This window comes from Myotis daubentonii, chromosome 7 (genome assembly GCF_963259705.1).
Source record: "Myotis daubentonii chromosome 7, mMyoDau2.1, whole genome shotgun sequence".
Lineage (NCBI taxonomy): Eukaryota > Metazoa > Chordata > Mammalia > Chiroptera > Vespertilionidae > Myotis > Myotis daubentonii.
In genome coordinates, this window is record NC_081846.1 from 15711925 (window position 1) to 15731553 (window position 19629).

General features: G+C 37.9%; 1 protein-coding gene across 4 annotated transcripts in view; it reads left to right on the forward strand.

Moving 5' to 3' along the window:
- The window catches only part of UNC80 (unc-80 homolog, NALCN channel complex subunit), a 172525-nt gene that overhangs the window by 66194 nt on the left and 86702 nt on the right, over nucleotides 1-19629 (forward strand). For all 4 annotated transcript variants that reach the window (XM_059703001.1, XM_059703002.1, XM_059703000.1 and 1 more), the window contains exons 23-25: nucleotides 8752-8964; nucleotides 12604-12739; nucleotides 15960-16093. In XM_059703001.1, coding sequence (XP_059558984.1) covers nucleotides 8752-8964; nucleotides 12604-12739; nucleotides 15960-16093 — 483 coding nt within the window. The remainder of the gene's footprint in view (nucleotides 1-8751; nucleotides 8965-12603; nucleotides 12740-15959; nucleotides 16094-19629) is intronic.

The window sequence follows — 19629 nt, forward strand, 5'->3', positions numbered from 1 at the left end:
TTCAACACTTTCCTCCATCCCTTTTATTGTCTGCTTTTGTTGGATGTTGCAGTTATATTTCAAGTGCAGCTTAAACACAGTTTTTGCATTATGACATAATATTTATTTCACAAGTTTTCATTGTTTTGTTGGCTTAGTCATAAACTTAACTGTTAATTCTCAAGTTTGCAATTTTCTTCAAAATCAAAAAGGATTATTAAATGAAAGAAATACTAGAAATGTCACTGTTCAAAGTCTTGCTGATATGCAGGTTTTTTGTTTTAAACAACCCTCTTGTCATTATTGTTATGACAATTAAACTTAGGGATAATTGATTTGATTTTAAGTTTAGAACAGCTCTTTCTCATACTGTTTAGTATAAATGTAATAGATGGAACTATGAGGCATTGTTAAAATATGTTTTAGAAAGCACTAATTTCATCTTTAGGCTTATATAATCTACAAGCACACACAAAAAAACAGTTCAAACAAAAGGTATTTATGTCTGTTTTCTATATATTTTAGGTCAATATACTGTCCCTTTTTTAATCCAGTTTAATATATAAAATGTACATATATATTTCTATTTGTATTGGTAATTTATTAGCATGAATAACACTAATAATAATAATAATATCAGTTTGGTTTAGGAACAATTTCATGAATATAAGAAAGTCAATGGGAAATAAAAGTCAGTAAGATCACAGAATTCTCCCTAGCTTGTGGGATGGAGAAAACCTAGTCCATGTTAAATTATATAACTTTCTAAGTAGATAGCTTTAGGAGGAAAGATTATATAATTTTTATCCAAACTGGGACACTTTTGAGAGGGAAGGGGAGTGCTATCAACAACTGTACCAGTTAAACAGACATAGACTGGAGCTCTCCAAGGAAAATGAGGCATTTGTTACTATAGGCATGGCCACACTTTCAGGCTCCCTACACCAAATTTATTCACATTGGAACTTAACATCACAAGACTAGTTGGTGACCAGTACAAGTTAACTCCTTTCAATGAAATAGGAATATACTCATAAGAGGAACTGTCAAAGCCATATAATGTGTTCATTTAAAAAAATTTTATTTTAATTTTTGTTAATCCTTCACCTGAGGATATTTTTCTATTGATTTTTAGAGACAGTGGAAGGGAGGGGGAGAGACAGCGAGAGATAGAAACATCAATGTGAGAATGACACATCAATTGGTTGTTTCCTGCACATGCCTGACCAGGGCCAGGGATTGAGCCTGCAATGTGCCCTTGACTGGAATCGAACCTGGGACCCTTCAGCCTGCAGGCCAACACTCGATCCACTGAGCCAAACTGGCTAGGGCATATTGTGTTCTTATGTGAATCATATGCAAAGTTGAAGTAATTCAGTAATAACCAAACTAAAATATTAAATTATTCATTTAACTAGTTATACTCCTATATTATTGAATTTTTAAAAAATATTATAACCATGAAATGTAGCATAAAAAGCATATTATAATAAATATGTAGAGTTTAAAGAAAAAAATTAAATGTCACATATACACCACCTGCCTTAAAGAATAGGACATTTCCTGTTTCTTTAAAGTCCCCTGTATTTCCTTCCCTGATGACATATCCCTACCTCTAAAATTAATGAATTCTTTGCTCTTCTCTCAAAACGTAAAAGACTGTAGATGGTTTAAACCCCAACTGTTATGCAATTCATTTCTATCTTATTTCTGTTTTAACATCGACAAAGTAAACATTTTATTGATTTTTAGGGAAATTATTTTTAAATTTACCCCAAATCTTAGCAGATTCTTTGCTCACTATTTCACCCTTTATCTCAGACATTCCTTCTAACATCTGTCTCCTCCTGAACTTTTTGAAGTTTCCTTAGTGATGACCAATCTGCAGTAAGTAGCTCTCTCAGTTTCAGTTTTATTTGAACAGGCCTTTATTTTGGTCTCATTCTTAAAAGATACTTTTGCTGAAATTATAATTATAGGCAAACATTTTCTTCCTGTACTTCAAAGACATTATCACATTGTCCTCTGGTTTAATTACCTCCCTTTGTGGGTAATCCAGCCCTCCCTCTCCCACTTTAGTTGCTTTCAATATCTTCTCTTTATTATTAATATTTTGCTATTTCAATAAATATTTCTAGTTTATTTTTCTTATTTGAGGTCCATTAAGCCCCTGAATAAAGTAATTGGCATACTACATCTATTCTAAATTTTTTTCAACTATTATTTCTTTAAAGATTGTTTTCTTCACATTTTCTCTAATTTTTACTTCCATAAATAGAAAATATGGGTGATAGATTTCCTCACTTTATCATCTGTTTTTGACAACTGCTCATATTTTTTATTTTTCTTCTCTTTCTATGCTGTAGCTTTGGTAATTTTCTGACATAACTCTTCTATTTTTTCTCATTTTTTCAATTGTGTCTAATCCCATGGTTTTTAACCAGGGGTAATTTTGCCCACCAGGTGACATTTGGCAATGTCTGGGGGAATTTTTATTTGGCATAGCCTGGAGATTGCTACTGGCATCTAATGAGTAGATACAAAAGATGCTGATTAACATCCCATAAAACAATGTATCTCTCACAAAGAAAGAATTATCTGGCCCAAATGGTCCACAGTGCTAAAGTTGGAAAAACATGATCTAGTCAGCGTTTTAATCTATTCATTGAGTTTTAAATTTTAAGTACTACATTTTTTATTTGTAAAAGTTCTATTTGATTTTCATTTTAAATTGCCTGGTCAACTTTGATAATCTAATTTATTGCTATACTTTCGATACCCACATTAATCTTTAAATGTATTTGATCCATTATGATGCCAATAACTTCAGTGTTTATGGATTCGATTCTACACTTTGCTGTTTCATCTGACTCTTACTCATGTTGGGTTTTTATGTGTATTTTTAATGTAAGCGTAGCTCCTTAGAACTTGACCTGTGAGGATTCTGTGTTAAAAGTAGTGTTACTCAGTGGACCAGCAATATCAGCATCATCTGTGAGCGTTAGAAATGCAAAATTTCAAGCCCTGCCACAGATCTACAGATTAGAATATCTGCGGCTAGGGCAGTGATGGCGAACCTATGACACGCGTGTCAGAGGTGACACTCAAACTCATTTTTTTGGTTGATTTTTCTTTGTTAAATGGCATTTAAATATATAAAATAAATATCAAAAATATAAGTCTTTGTTTTACTATGGTTGCAAAGATCAAAAAATTTCTATATGTGACACGGCACCAGAGTTAAGTTAGGGTTTTTCAAAATGCTGACACGCCGAGCTCAAAAGGTTCGCCATCACTGGGCTAGGGCCAGAGAATGTATTCTATCCATATTCCAAAGTGACCCTTTTGCATTCTCACGTTTGAAGACTTGAGAAGTACTGGTATAAAGTATTCCTCCAGAGAGGATTTTTGTTTTCTTTCCTCAAGCACCTAGAAACATCACCAACTTCAGATCATTTTTTAAACTATATTTTTTAAGGCAAGGAGCATGGAAATAATGCCCATTCTAGTCCAAACTTATATGAGAATATAGGATTTTAACTAGGAGTTCTATAAGATTTCCTTCTCTCTCTCTCTCTCTCTCTCTCTCTCTCTCTCTCTCTCTCTCTCTCTCTCTCTTTCTCTCCCCCCCCCCCCACCTACACAGAGCCAATGGTAGCCAGATAAGCCTACTTCTGTGGAACAAATCTTATTCTCATTCATCCAGTGAGGGTAGGGATCTTGGCTTTAGTAGGACTATATTACCTCACCTCCCATTACACTTGGGCACAGACATCTAACTTGTGGCCCATTGAAAACCCACGCTCTGGTCTCTCAGAAACCCTTGCAGTAAATATTCCTACACTAGCTCACACCCCTTCCCCCCACCTCCATGCCAGAATTCTACCTTCTTATCATTTCTACTCATCACTGGTCTAATATCTCACATTAAAAACTGAAGCAAAAATAAAATGAAGAACTTTTTTTGGATATTTTATCCAGTATTTTAAGTGTCTAAATCAGAAGTTTGTCTTCACACCTAATCCATCATATTGTCCAAAACAGAAGTCCTCACTTGGTTTTGAAAATACTTACCCAAAATATTTGCATGATCTGAATAAGTGTTAAAATGACCAGCCATCCAGACTGTGTACTGAATAGTAATATCTGCCGGTAGCCTGACAACGGAATCATCTCAGGTGCCCGGGGCTACTGTAGAAATGGCAGAGCAGGGGCGGCCTGTCAGTTAAAGATCTCAGCCAGGCAGAGAACTCAATACAGTCATCAACACTGGCTCTCAAGCACATGCCTCCAGCCAACTCTGTTCCAATGCACAGAGCAACTGGCAACAACTGCTTATTCCCACCGGTTTTCAATAAATAGGTATCCTGCACCAGCAAGAGCTTTATATATTTTGGTAGGGCAATAAGAAAAAAATTATGTAATTCTCCAGGGGCCAACATAAAATATTCATTCTTTGAAAAGTTAGTTCCTGTTCAGTGTTGTTCTATAAGTTCTCAGGATCGGTCAGGATTTCTCCTCACATATTAAGTTTAGATAGAGTCCTCCAGGGAAAGAAATGGATGCAATTATAATCTTCAGTTAACCATCGGCTCGTGGTAACAGTATTTTATAGGTCCCCAGGCAAAATAAAGCGCAGCTGTTTGAATTAGTATTCCAATTCTCTGCTTCACTTTCATAAAGGAAGCATTCAATATGCATAATGAGCTTATAAAATGCAGGGGAAAAAGTGACAAAGTCAAGGGAAAGTAGCCTGGCACTGGAAGTTTTCTAGTTGTGGACTGTTCGAGAAATCCAAGGTGCATAATGACACTACATTTTGTTTTAACTAGACTACTCTCTCGTCCTTGCAGGAACATCTTATATAAGATTGAATCACCTGAAATTGTCAGTATTTGACGACTTTTTGTTTTTAATCCTCACCTGAGGATGTTTTTCCATTACTTTTTAGAGAGAGTAGAAGAGAGAGGGAAAGACAGAGAGAAATATGGATGTGAGAGAAATGTATCAATTGGTTGCCTCCAGCAGGAGCCCCAACCAGGGCCTGCGAGGAGCCTGCAACTGAGGTACATGCCCTTGACTGGAATTGAACCCGGGCCCCTACGGTCCGCAGGCCAACGCTCTATCCACAGAGCCAAACTGGCTAGGGCAGCATTTGATGATGTTTGACCTTCAATCTTAGACATTCCATATGGTTCTGCCTAATATTTTGTCATCCCAGTTAAAATTGATTCTTGCTTGCCTGGGACCTATGAAGTTGTGATGGAATGGGTAGAAGCCGGCCTATGGCATAGTGGGATGTAACAAGGCGGTCTGACAGAGATGCTAATAAGAAAGAAGACAGTGAACTATGCCTAGTTTTCTTTCAGGATCATCAGCAAAATTCTCTGTGGTGTCTAATGTTTGGATGTTCACGCGTAACTATGCCTCTGATACTCTGTGGTTCTTTTCAGCCATGCAGCATTCTTCCGATTCATTTTTCTCCATTTGTGCTGTTTGTCTCTGTGATGTGAATCCATCCCTATCCATTCTGTCATGCCTCCATTTTTTGCTGCTTCTTCAGATTGCACTGAGCCATAAGAGGTAAGCTCCATCAGAGAAGAAAAAAATGTGACTTCCCTTTATGTCCAGGAAGAATCCTTTGTCCATGGTATTCCGTAACCCTGCTTTTAAACTTCATTCTTTCTGAGCTACACTTTGAAAGATACAAGAATAATAATTCCCCACAGCCACACCCACACTAGAGTGCCTTGAATATTTTCTACACATCCTGTGAAGTTAGTGCTTGTCTCTAAGCATCTTCTGCAAGGATGCGCATTGAAGTCCTTAGCTTTGTACCTCAACATCTCCCTCAGTTGTCTGTATAGTAATATGCACACCACAGTACCTGAGAAATGGATATTTCTTACTGCCATCTTGACAGTACGAGTCCCAATCCTGTTTGCATCCACCAGGCTCGTGAGGATTATAATAATAGGCAATATCTGAATTACTCTGTGTCATCATCCCCTAAAGCAGACAGGGATATTTCCAAATGTTTTGCTGGGTTTGGTAACTTACATGGATCAAATTCATCAGATAAAAACCAACCCTCCCCTTAATGTTGAGCTGTAGAGTTAATGGGAATTGTTTTCATATTGTTATCAATTCCGTTCACAAACATAGATTAGGATTTCCTAGGGCTGATAACTGATAATATCTACATTTTATCATAAGTTTTTGAGAGCAGAGATTGAAATTGCTTTTCAAAACACCTTGACTTTCCTAAGCAAATAAAACCAAATTTTTTCTAAACAAGGCAAGCCAAGGCATATAGGAAGCCTCATGCAGCACGATTCGGGTTGTTTATTGATTTATTGTTAACCTCTCAGGCCATCTAACAGTTAAGGCAATTAAAGGATCCTCTGCCCAATACATTTGAGTTAGGCTAAATTTCTCCCTCGCTGATCCTGAAGAGACAGGGTTCATAGCATATGCTCTTTCTAGTAGTGTTGTTTCTATCTTCCTGGCACTAAACAATGAATCCCACTGCTTCTTATTGGGAACGTGTCAAAATGTGTCAGGCTGAGAAGAAATTGCACCACTCGCCTTGCCCTACAGACTGGCATTCATTTTTAGAGACACATGTTCCAGCCTTTTCCAGAGACAGAGGAGCATATCTGAGATCTTTAATAGAAGACATATTTAATACAGGAAAAGAGTGTAGATGTTCAGTCTGTATATTATGGCGGCACAATGTTGATAAGGTTTGATGCAGAAAGTCATTTGACCCTTGGCAATCTCAAGTCTGTGATCTGCTACCAAGTCTTGGCAACAACACAGTTGACGATGGATTCTCACCATTAGTGCTCATCTTGTATTCTGCCTTTTCACTTGGGTTTACTTTGCGTGTCCTGGTACTTCATCCTATGCTCGGTAAAATTAAGTTTGTTTAGAAATATATTTCTTATTGGAATTCTTCTTGATGGCTTCATTAAAGTTGTAGACAATGAGAAAATACTTAATGGGCGAACTTACTTGAGTCATCCCATGTGTTTGGATACTATCGTACTCAAAAGTATGAAGTAACCAGCCAAGGTATGAAGTAGCCTAATGGGGGATGGTATGAAGGAAGACTTCTTAGAGGAGGTAACTAAATTGAATCTTAAAAGTAGAAATTTGCCAGACGGAAAAGGGGTTTAAAGGTTCTGTGAGCCATGGGAACAACAAATGGAAAGGTATGAGATGTCATATTTGGGGACTTACCAGTCTGATGTAATTGGACAACAGAGAACTTGAGATAGGGATAGGAGAGAGGAACCAAATGTCAAAGATTGGGTATCATTTTTATTTTATGATTGAGGTAGGGGGAGTTGGTAATAGATTTTAAATGGGAAATGATGTGATCATGTATTTGTGTTTTAGACAATAACATTACTTGCCATTAATGTCCCACTTTTAAGCAATGACTTTCTACATGCATTCTAGAAACCATCTTTTACCAAGATTCATATGACTTTAAATTAAGACAATGTAGATACCAAAGGGGAACTAGCATAGACCTGGGCACCAGGGGGACCTGGGGTTGAATCTTCCGTCTGTCCCTTCTCGGCTATATGATAATGGCAAAATCATACCATATTTTAAAAAATGAGAATATTATTTCTAGGTCATAAAGAGTTATAATAATTAAGAATTACAATACACAAAAATTAATTAGCACGTAACTGATACTTTCAATAATATTAGCCCTTATTTTAACATTATGGATCAATGTATAATAACACTATTGCTTGAAATGAAGAAAAAAGTTTCCATTTTAAAGCCTGTGGTTACTAAGCAGCCTATGGTTATTAGGTAACTCTGAGGTGATGGCTAATACTGTGCTGTTTTTTTAACTGGCCCAAGTCAAAGTATGCATTCATTGTTGAAGTGTATATTTCTGTGACCTGTTGACCTTCTATGACAAATGTAACACTCCTTCCCTTATTAAAATTTCTTTTTTAGCCTGTTAAGAGATCAGTCGATATCTGATCCTTACCAGTTTCTGGGTAGCAACTGAAAGTTGTTCTTTTATTTTTTTCAGGCACATCTTGACATGACAAGATGGAGCCACATGTTTAATTTTCTGAAATGCTCAGTTTTTTATTTATCAATGAAATAATTTCCTCTTTATCAAGCATTTTCAATTAAAGCTATGCCAGTTTAAACAGACTTTGGTCTGTTATTCATGACAAAGTCGGGGGGGGGGGGAGACTAACTCAACAAAATCTAGTAAGCACTTCCTTTTCTTACTAGCCAACATGCTCAGAGCAGTTGTATTTTCCTGGAGTGTGTGGATGGTCATAGACAATAGATGATTGCTGGAACAAAATCACTACTGGCACCCTTGATTAGATAAGACTAGTTCTAGAAATTGAATACTTGTTTGCTTCATGTCAAAATGTTAGGTTTAAAAAAGCTGCATATTTAAAACCTTATTAAAATGTATTTCACTTTCATATTCAAATCCCAGCCGCCTCCTAAATATGCAAAGAGAATCATGAAATTACTTGAGATTCTGCAAAAGGGGAAAAATAAACAGAAACCTACTTAAAGTGTCTAATTCTTCAACATCCAAATGTGCCTTCAGGGATTCATTTTCCAGATTTCCCACTAATGTGTTGGCCTCGCTAATGCTACCCTGGGAAATACAGCTCAACCAAATAAAAAACTCAAATAAACTAAGAGTACATAGTACTTCCCTTAAGGTCAACTTATCGCTCATTAATCCCACATTGGCCATTCACGCAGGAAGCCCCTGTGGTAGCCAGAGCAGCGCTGTTCCTGGAATGCGCCCGATTCGTTCACCGCTGCAACCGTGGCAACTGGCCCGAGTGGATGAAAGGCCACCACGTGAATATCACCAAGAAAGGCCTGTCCAGGGGCCGGTCTCCCATCGTGGGCAACAAGCGGAACCAGAAGCTGCAGTGGAACGCTGCCAAGCTCTTCTACCAATGGGGAGACGTGAGCTTTTCATTTTCTTCCATAAAAATCAGGGTGCTTGAGTGAAGTGAAGACGTTGTGTGTGTGTGTTTGTCTGGGGGACAATGCATTGAGTATCTGCTATGTGCCAGGCACTGAACTAAACAGTTTAGGGGAAAGTAATCTTAATTCATTGAATGCTCCCAATACATCTATGAAGTTAGACATTATTACTCCTCTGTCTCCTTCCCTGGTCCTCTGCTTCCTTCCTGCCTATAGATGTGTTTTCCCAGGATAGCTTGTAATTTCTTTCTGTGTAATTTCCCCCAGGGTTACATGTATTCCTGTGTTTTTAATTGTTAACTCGGTGGCAGCAGCACACACTTCTCTATCCATAACACTTCAGATCCCAGGCCAGTATTGCCAACTGCACGCTGGGGTTCCTCTCAATACTCATCTGACCAAAATAAAGCTGTTCTTCCCATAAAAGAACACCCCCGTCGGCAACCCCTCCTAAAATTTCTATTTTTATTAACGATTCCACCATCATCTAAAATGGCAGCCTGTGAACATGTTCCAAACCTCCTTCCCTTATCGATTCCACCCCCTTCGCATCACTGATGCCCCTTGAGGCTGGATGACTAAAGCGTTTTCCTGTTTGGTCTCCTCCCCAAGTGCTACACACTGCTAGTAAAATGACCTCCCTAAGGCTTAGCCCATCTAAAAGCAGAACATGCATACTTATCTGCCAGCCTCCAGACTTGCCCCCTCCAATTCATTCTCCAAACTGCTGTCAGCGGGATTAGATGAAAATGCAAATCAGATGGTGCTTCCTGCCCACTTGTAATGCTTCAGTGGCCCTTCTTTTCTCTGGGGATGAAACCCAAATTGCTTAGCCCGGCATCACTGTTCTCTCCACAACCTTTGTGCAAATCATATCAAGATTAAGGATGAGGAAGGCAAATGAACTACTCTAAAGAATATTTATCTTAATCCTTTGCATCTAAGAGGTGTGTGATAATAATAAGTTGTTACATTAATTATTTTTTATTTCTATTGAATTCAAAGAAGAAGGGGGGAGAGAGAGAGAGAAACATCAATGATGATAGAGAATCAACGATTGGCTGCCTTCTGCACACCCCACACTAGGGATTGAGCCCATAACTCAGGCATGTGTCCTGACCGGGAATCGAACCATGACCTCCTGGTCCATAGGTCAACACTCAACCACTGAACCATGCTGGCTGGGCGGTTACATTAATTTTTGAAAGCAGGCTACATGGTTTGTCTTTGAATTTCTAGGCAAGTAAGGCAGTATCCCTCGAACGACTGTTAAGGTTTCTCCCCCACTCAGAAACTACCTTTCATCATCCTTCAGAATGTAAAATGAAGTTCAGCTTCAAGAACTGCAGGATCTGGGCCCAGCTTACCTTTCCAGCGTTCCTGCACATTATTTCCTCTTACAAAACTGTGCTTCAACCAGGTGGCTTACTTGTCAGTCTCTGAACACATCAGTTTAGTTCCCTGAATATGGATCTTCTAGAACTCTCTATCTGGACTATCCGCTCTTTCCCTTCCCCATCCCCCAAAACACCAATTCTTCACAAATCTATTGCAATGAGACTTTCCATGATTCTCCGAACTGAATCCAAGCTCTCCATCTTCTGAAGTAATGAAGTCTTTCACTACTTAATGTGCTATTTTGGTATGTTATTACCTCCCCAATAGACCTAGCATGTCAAACTCAAAGGCTAACACAGGCCAAATAAATAAGGTCTAAGTTTATGTGGACCACACAAAAAAAAGCTTCAATTTTCATAGAAACGTAGGTTTATTTAGAAAAGTATAGTATAAAAAAAAAAGAGCAAGAACAATGATAAAATTAATGTTTTCTTACTGACACTTGGCATCTCTTCTCTGCTACTATCTTTCCTACTTCGGGGGAAGTCTTGTTCGCAGTGATTACTTTCAAAACTGACCCAAGGTGAATGTCAGTAATTCTGGATCTGACAGGAGACTTAATTTCCCTTCATAATTATAAACAACTGCTCACACTGTTATATTGGGTGGGCCGCATGCGGCCCGCGGGCCATGAGTTTGACATGCTTGCCAATAGACTGTAAGTTCGGTGAGGGAAAGAGCAAAAGACATTGAATCAAACACCCTGTCTTATGTTTGAATCCCAGTTCACAGCTTGCTAAGTAACCCTGGGCAAATCTTTCAACCTGTCTAACCTTCCAATTCGCAAACATCGATCCTTCTGTATGAAGGCATTTAGTATTACCCCAAAGAAATTCATTTTTTAGCAACCCTTTAACTTTTGGGAGCTGTGGGTTTAACTTACACCATTTATTTTCACATCCTGGGAGGATTGATATGGAATCTTTCCCCTTTGGACCTCACTATTCAGCTTGTTGGCTCCATTCTAGACTCATGTTGCATGCACCCACCTTTGGAGAGATCTCCAAAATAGTAACATCAGGACAAAGATTTTTGTTAAGGTGGGTTTTTTTGTTTTTATTGTTTTCTTAGCTTAAAACATCCCAGGCTAGTGGCTAAAATTTTAGGATCCTGTGATATCTGTTTACACGGCTTGCTTTCTTTTCATGAGGTTTTTCTTATTCCTCACTTAATTCTAGAGTTTGAGGAGACCTTTTTGTTTCCCAATAGTCAAGACACTCAAACAGCTTGCATTTTTACTTAAAGAATTCTGGACATATCTTCATATGTCAGTTTCCAGTAATGAGTGTAATTTCTTGTATGTCCAGAATTTAGTAACTTTTCTAAATGTTTGAAAAGAATGTTATAAGAAGAAGGGAAAGATTTAGCTGGCATTTTAGTCTTACCAGTACACAGAGTAATCCACCTGTCAGACTCCAAGCTCATTTTAGTTATTTCCCTAATTTTTCTTCCTGTGCTTGTGCTCCTTCCACTGTTGCATATGGTGTATAATTGGAATATAAAATAAATTAGATAGAGATAGTTTCTTTTTCTCTTCTTAGGGAAAATTCCTTAATTATTAGTTCCATTAATACCTTATTTAAAAAAACACATTTCCCATGTGCTGAGTTATTAAAAGTTATATTTCCAATATTGATGTTGGGTACTCTACCAAAAGAATAGTTACTATTTCTTACTAATTCAGAGTATCATGGAGGAGGGAACAAATTCTATAAAAAAGACAATCAGTGCCTATATAATGGCAGATAAAAATAAAATCGCAGTACCAGAATTCTTGCCAACCTCCAAACTCATTAGCATGACAATGACATTCTCATAAAATAGCATGATCAGGAGTACTCTGAGGAAGGGTGACTTCTTATTTTTACTGCAATAAAATCTTCCACGAAAGACTGCAATACACCTTTGTAAAATAAATGACCCTTAGGTAAATGAAAATATTTTCACTGAGTAAATGGGGGGAAAAATTCTATGAGTATACCAAAGTATCATCCTAGTTCCTACAAGTATTTAGTCTGAATGACCTTGGAGATAGCATCAGTGCCTTCCATCTCTGGGTTTCCACATCAGAAAACCTGGCGGTAACAACACTATGGCAAAGCGCGGAGGCTTATGCTGTAAGAGCTTCCCACTCATTGGTGGTTTGTGTCCCCTGTATGCGAGAGCCTACTTTACAGTCTAATATACTTTGTGCTGTTTCTTTTGTCCCCTCCATGGTAGGCGATTGGCATCCGATTGAATGAGCTGTGCCATGGGGAGAGTGAGAGCCCAGCCAATCTTCTGGGTCTCATTTATGATGAGGAGACCAAGAGGAGACTGAGAAAGGAGGATGAGGAGGAAGACTTTTTAGATGACAGTAAGGAGACTCCCTTTACTACAAGAACCCCTGCTTGTAAGAACCTCTGCTTTAGGAGCACTTAATATTTCTCTTTCCTCTTCCATATTTTTACCACCTTCCCATGTCTCCCCACTGCGCCTTTCCCCCTATTCCCTGTGTATGGATGTAAAGCATGTGCATAAAGCCACACCGAGGAGAGGGCAGGAACCAGAAAGAAGAGACTAGAAGAGACTATAGACAGGGGCAGAGAGTTGCAGGCCATCTGGAACTTCCATCACTTTGTAGTCTCTGACTCATATTATAACACAAAGATTAGTATTAGGCTTCTCTGAGAAAATTAAACTGTGGAATATTACTGTCCCAAGGGGAGTTTGGTCAGATTTTGTATTTTATTATTGCTTTTGGAGATTAAAAAATAAAATAAAAGTTATACCAAACAAAATTGAACATGACATACTTTCCAGATCACTAACATATTGTAATTTTTAATCAAAGTATAATGCAGCATTTAACATTAAATTGAATTATTAAAAGATTCACATTATTAGAACTATGAATATCTTCCACACTGTAGTGATGTATTAAAATTAAATTGAGTTCTATCAAAGAAAAATAGAGGCAAAGAGTTCTGTACATCTCTCTCCAGAACCATTTTGTGTATATATGTGTTCTATGCCATATGAGCTTGTATGTATGTGCACCACTGCCTTTTATGGGTCATAAAATTCCAATGTGATCATGGAACCAGTATCATTATTTGAAGACAATGAGGCCACTTCCTCTTGACCCTCCCTAGTGGTTTGAAACTCAAACTCCCTGATTATGTTTTAAGGGTTGTCCCTCGTTAAGTGATGCCAAACATACTACACCCTTATAGTCATGAAATATAAAGACTATATGTCATGGCTAGACTGTAACATTAGACAGAACTGAATAATAATAAAAAACATATTGTCTTCTTTTTCACTTTTGTATCAAGGATTTTTAAAAATAATTTTAAGACATTTTGCTCTTTCTCGGCCCTTATCAAATGAGAGAAAATTTCTTGACTTAGTTGTTGAAAAAACACCAAATTCTGACCTCAGTCTTTCAGTCTAATGGTGATTGATAGTTGCCCCAATGATTTCGTTAAGTTCATAGTAGTCTAGCCTCTCCTAGAATGACTCATGGAATTGGGTCTGATTTGTAGAAGGCTTTTAGGAGTATTCAGTGATCACAGAACCTATTGAAGGCCTGCCAGAAGACATCCCTAAACTGCCCTGGGTCTCTCAGGGGTCATTCAGAACAGAGAAGAGCCAAGGCAACATCAGGTGCACATATCCTCATGGACCAAAATAACCTTGAATCTTCATGAGACCACCTAAGTACCATTTACCAGTATGTTATACCTGATATATTAGCTTTTCTGTGAGCTTATGCATTACTCAGTCCTTGTTCATTATAACAGAACATTTGAGATGACAGTTATGCGAGGCCTTGGACTAAGACCAAGCTCATTGTGTATAGGACAGACAAGAAGAATCTAGATGAAAACTCAGAAGTAAAAGGACAGATCCATAAGTTTATACTAAATATCTAGTCTTTAATTATTTTTAAAAAGCTATTGCACATCCAGGTAATTTCTAGAGTCATGTAGCCTCCATCAAACATAGATTGGAATGTCTGGTTTCATTCAACATTCAAATCAATACATAGCTCATCCTGCATTTAAAAGATAATCATGGTGCATACACATATCAGTCTGGAAATTCTAAAGGAGTTTGTCCCTTACATTTTTAAAAAGAGGCATTGTGCCCGGCCAGCATGGCTCAGTGGTTGAGCATCGACATGAACTGGGATATAGCAGTCTAATTCTAGGTCGGGACACATGCCCGGTTTGTGGGCTCAATCCCTAGTGTGGGGTGTGAAGGAGGCGGCCAATCGGTGGTTCTTTCTCATCATTGCTGTTTCTGTCTCTCTCTCCCTCTCCCTTCCTCTCTCAAATCAATGAAAATACATTTTTTTAAAAAGAAAGGTGCTTTGCTTAAAATAAATAAATAAATAAATGAATAACATTAAAAGAGGCAATATTCCCCAGCCACATGCTACCTTTGGAGAGAAAATACTGGTCTTCATGAGAAAACAATAGCCAGTTATTTTCAGAAAGACCATAATTTCCTCCTACTGTCAGTATATACCATGAAGTATATATTATATTCAATTAAGAAAGCCTACTACATGGGAAATATTTTAGAGGTATTTTTAGCAATGTTGCTATGCGATGATATTGCTTGCTCAATGATTTAATTCATTCAAAATAGATAACCAGGGCATGTGCCCTGATCGGGAATTGAACCGTGACCTTCTGGTTCATAGGTTGACGCTCAACCACTGAGCCATGCTGACTGGGTGATAACTGCTTCCTTTTATGAGAGACAGAACTCTGCATAGCTTTGGTCTTCTTTTTAAGTAATCAATGTATTTCTGCTTGATTTGTGATGATATGTATCTGAGAGTTTTAAATCCTGAGAATTTAAAAAGTCGCTATGGTACCAATTTGGACATTATCTGCCTTTGGAGAAAAATCCATTACTTGAACTATGGTGGATGCAATGTTTTGCTCATTTAAAGATCAGTATGCTTTGGAGCAAAGGAGGATATTTGCATACTTGTAGTGTAGCTATACTTTAATATGACAGGCTAACTTGCATCAATTGGATGAGAGAGGTGATCAAGTATGTCTTATCAATGCTACAGAAACATATCTGGCCCTGAACTGAAACAACCTCACTGTCCTCAGAATATCAAGAGAGATGTCTCTGATAAAATGAATCAGCAGGACCTTTATAGTTTCAAATCGACTCCACCGCCATTTATATAGTCTAAATCTAATTGAATAGCGATATGAAAATCTTTCAAAACTGCTTTCCCATTTCTGTTTTCATCAAAAGGCTGCATTTTGTTACTCTACGCGGCAGTAAGGAGAAATTTAGTTCTTGATTGCTATTTTAATACTGGGCACTTGTTATAGAACTACAAGCTGGAAAAAGAGAGAGCTCTGTTAATGTACAGATTGTGGTAAAGGGAATAGGTAAATTTTACATGTATAGGTAACATTCTCATATGCACTTTCATTTTGGACATGTTTAGGTAACGTTCTCATATGCAATTTGATTTTACACATGTGTAGCTGTTTCCATTAAATCACGCCTCTCTGTATTTTAGTTTGTTGACTCATAAAAGAACTCTCATTCCACAGGTACTGTGAACCCCTCTAAATGCGGCTGCCCCTTTGCTTTGAAGATGGCAGCATGCCAGCTGCTGCTGGAGATCACCACCTTCCTGCGAGAGACCTTTTCTTGCCTACCCAGACCACGCACTGAGCCTCTGGTGGTAAGAAAAGCATGCATGTTAACAAACAGGCTACTTGGAGAGAGTAAGACATGTAACCAGGTTCTGAGTATGCACATTTTCTTCAAATGCCCGATGACCAAATGTATGATATAATTCAAAATTCAACCAAGAGATTTTCTTTGTTTTTAAATTAAATTTATTGGGGTGACATTGGTCGACATGAACATATAGGTTTCAAGTGTGGGTTTCTATGTTACAAGATCTGTATATTACACCATGTGCCCACCACCCAAAGTCAAATCTTCTCATGTAACCATATATGAAGACCCCCTTCTCCCCCCACCCTCTTCCTTCTGGCAACCACCATACTGCTGTGGGCTTAATCCCCAGTTTGGGGTGTGCTGTTTGTGTTCTTAAGTTTCAGTTTTGATTCCCACATATGAATGAAATCATATGGTTCTTAGCTTTTTCTAACTGACTTATTTCACTTAGCATTATGTTCTCAAGGTCCATTCATGTTATTGCAAATGGCGCTACCTCCTCCTTTCTTATGGCTGAGTAGTATTCTATTGTGTATATGTACCACATCTTCTTATCAAGCCCTCTATCGTAGGACACTTTGGTTGCTTCCATGTCTTGACCACCGTGAGTAATGCTGCAATGAACAAAGGGGTGCATATATCTTTGCAAATACATGCTTTCAAGTTTTCCGGGTATATTCTGAGGAGAGGGATTGCTGGCTCATATGGTAGCTCTATTCTTAATTTTTTGAGGAATCACCAGACTGCTTTCCATAGTGGTTGTACCAGTCTACATTCCCACCAGCAGTAAATGAAGGTTCTCTTTTCCCACAACCTCTCTAACACTTGTTATTGCTTGTCTTGTTAATAATGGCTACTCTAACAGGTGTGAGGTGGTATCTCATTGTAGATTTTCATATATAAAAATAAAGTTTGCTCTATTAAAAAATAACTCTCAAGTTGACCTTGAAATCACAAAAGATAGCACCACTAGGAAAATGTTTGATTACTAACAGTAATGCTACAATGTCTAAGAATGTGTATGTGTAGGTTCCTTTATACCACAAGCTATGAGAAGTTTTCTGGCCAGCATTTTTTAATATCTACTGCTCATAAATCCACATAGAAGTGTGCTTCCAATGAATTTTCTTATTTAAATTACTAGAGGCCTGATGCATGAAATTTATGCAAGGGACTCGGCCCTCGCAGCCCTGGCTGCATCGGCCAGCCCTCACAGCCCCAGCTTTGTCCGGAAGGTCATCCAGACAGTTGTTCTGCTGTTCGGTCTAATTAGAATATTAGCTCTTTATTATACAGGATGGGCAAAAAGACTTCTTTACCCGGCCAGTGTGGCTCAGTAGTTGAGTGTTGACCTATGAACTGGGAGGTCACGAATCAATATGCCTGGGTTGTGGGCTTAATCCCCAGTTTGGGGTGTGTAGGAGGCAGCTGATCAATGATTCTCTCATCATTGATGTTTCTATCTCTCTCTCCCTCTCCCTTCCTCTCTGAAATCAATAAAAATATGTGTTTTTTTAAAAAAAAGACTTCTTCTAGCATTTAGCATCTAAACATTCCCAAACATATATTTTATTCCTGCAGCATTTCTTATGGATGGGCAGAAAAAGACATGTACACACACACAAACACACACACATATACACAGAGACACACATATAAAAACACATACTAAAACACACAGGCACACACACACTCTTGCACCATCAGGGTCTGATTTGTTTAACAAAATAAAAACACTGTGCAAGAGCTAGAGTCTTGAGAGAGCGTATGGGACAAGGACACACCTCAGAGCCGATCATTTTGGGCCCTTAGTTCTCCAATAGGCACTGAGTCTCCAGTGGTTCTTTCAAGGTAGACGTCATCCAGCCAGAGCTGAGGAACTAGGCAAGTTCTTTTCTTCCCTTTACACAAGGCTCACACTACTCTACCAGAAATAGCGTTGCACTAACAGTCTATGTGCTTTCATTTAAGCGAATTTTATAATCTACCAGCTCTCCCGATATTTCAACCAATGCAGCATGAGCAAGGCCATTCCCTAATCCTGGTGGGGCCAAAAGAATTTCTGCTCTGGGATTCCTGCCTGGGTGGTGCCTCTCTCTCTGGTCTTCCATGGCTGCAAAGCCTGTTTCCTCGCACCAAAACATAAAATGGATATTTTCAAGTTGGAAACATGTCTGGGCAAAATGTATGTTTGTAAGAGAAACAAACCCACATTTGGAATGAGAAACTACATGATTTGGATATTGAAAAAAGCAGTTTTTCTACTGCTCTTCCTTAATTTTATATTAACCTGGGCCACTAAATTTCTGAATTAACTTTACTATTATATTAAAACTACTCTATAAAATCTAATCAAGACCACCATTTAACATATATGTGTAGGTTAAAATCCAGTATGATAAAATATCTGGTCTGTAAGAATCTATCAGTGTTATCAACATTCTGATTACACTGGTCTTCATGAAAGCACAGTAGTGTATCTATCTATTTTTTTTTTAAATCCTTACCTGAGGATATTTTCCCATTGATTTTAGAGAAAGTGTAAGGGAGAGGGAAAGACAGAGAGAAACATCACTGTTAGAGAAACACATTGATTGATTGCCTCCTGCGTGGGCCTGGGCCGGGGAGGAGCCTGCAACCGAGGTACGTGCCCTTGACCAAAATTGAACCCAAGACTCTTCAGTCCACAGGCCGACACTCTATCCACTGAGCCAAACTGGCTAGGGCAGCAGTGTATCTATTTTTAAGTTTTCAGATTTTTATTGGACACCTTTTGACCTCCTGGGATTTAAAAAGAGAACCTTAAAGTTTGATTCCATTGTTTTTGTTTTCCTTTCAATTTCTATAAAGCTATCGTTTAATGACCCTTATTATTACAACAAATTTATTTTTTAATCAGTCACATCTTTTAAAAATTACTGTATAACTGGCAGGCCAGTAGGAAATGCCAAGAAATTAATTTAAAACAGAGCCTGCAGTCATTCAGGCAATGAGAGGAAAGTTTTCACTGCTATATTGCCTTTAGCAAGGTCTCAGAGATCTTTTATTCATTATATTGGGATTTTCACTGTCAAGTGTAGGTTTATGTATTTTGGGAGGATATGACCTTGATAAGATAATTGAGAAAGAAGCTTTTTTTCATACGTAATTGATTTAAATATTGTTGATGGTAAAAACAAAAACAAAAACCACCTCAAGTCACGTTCTAACCTACCATAGAAAAAGCAATGAGTATCATAAAACTATCTTACCAACACAGATGCTGAAAATGCTTGAAATTATTTTTTAAGGAATTATATTAATAGTGAATCTATCAGGCTAAGCATAAATGTCACCAAAATGAAATATTCTAAAGTTTTAACAAAACATTTGCTTTAAGGGTATTTGTAGATCTTCGGAATGTTTTATTAGTTTAGTAACATTTTTAATAGCAGTAAAAATAAATAGCTACCATAACACAGAATAATAAAAGAATAACACAGTAAAATAATAACATTAAAAGCTAAAAATATTCAATACTCTGAGGCTTGGGGA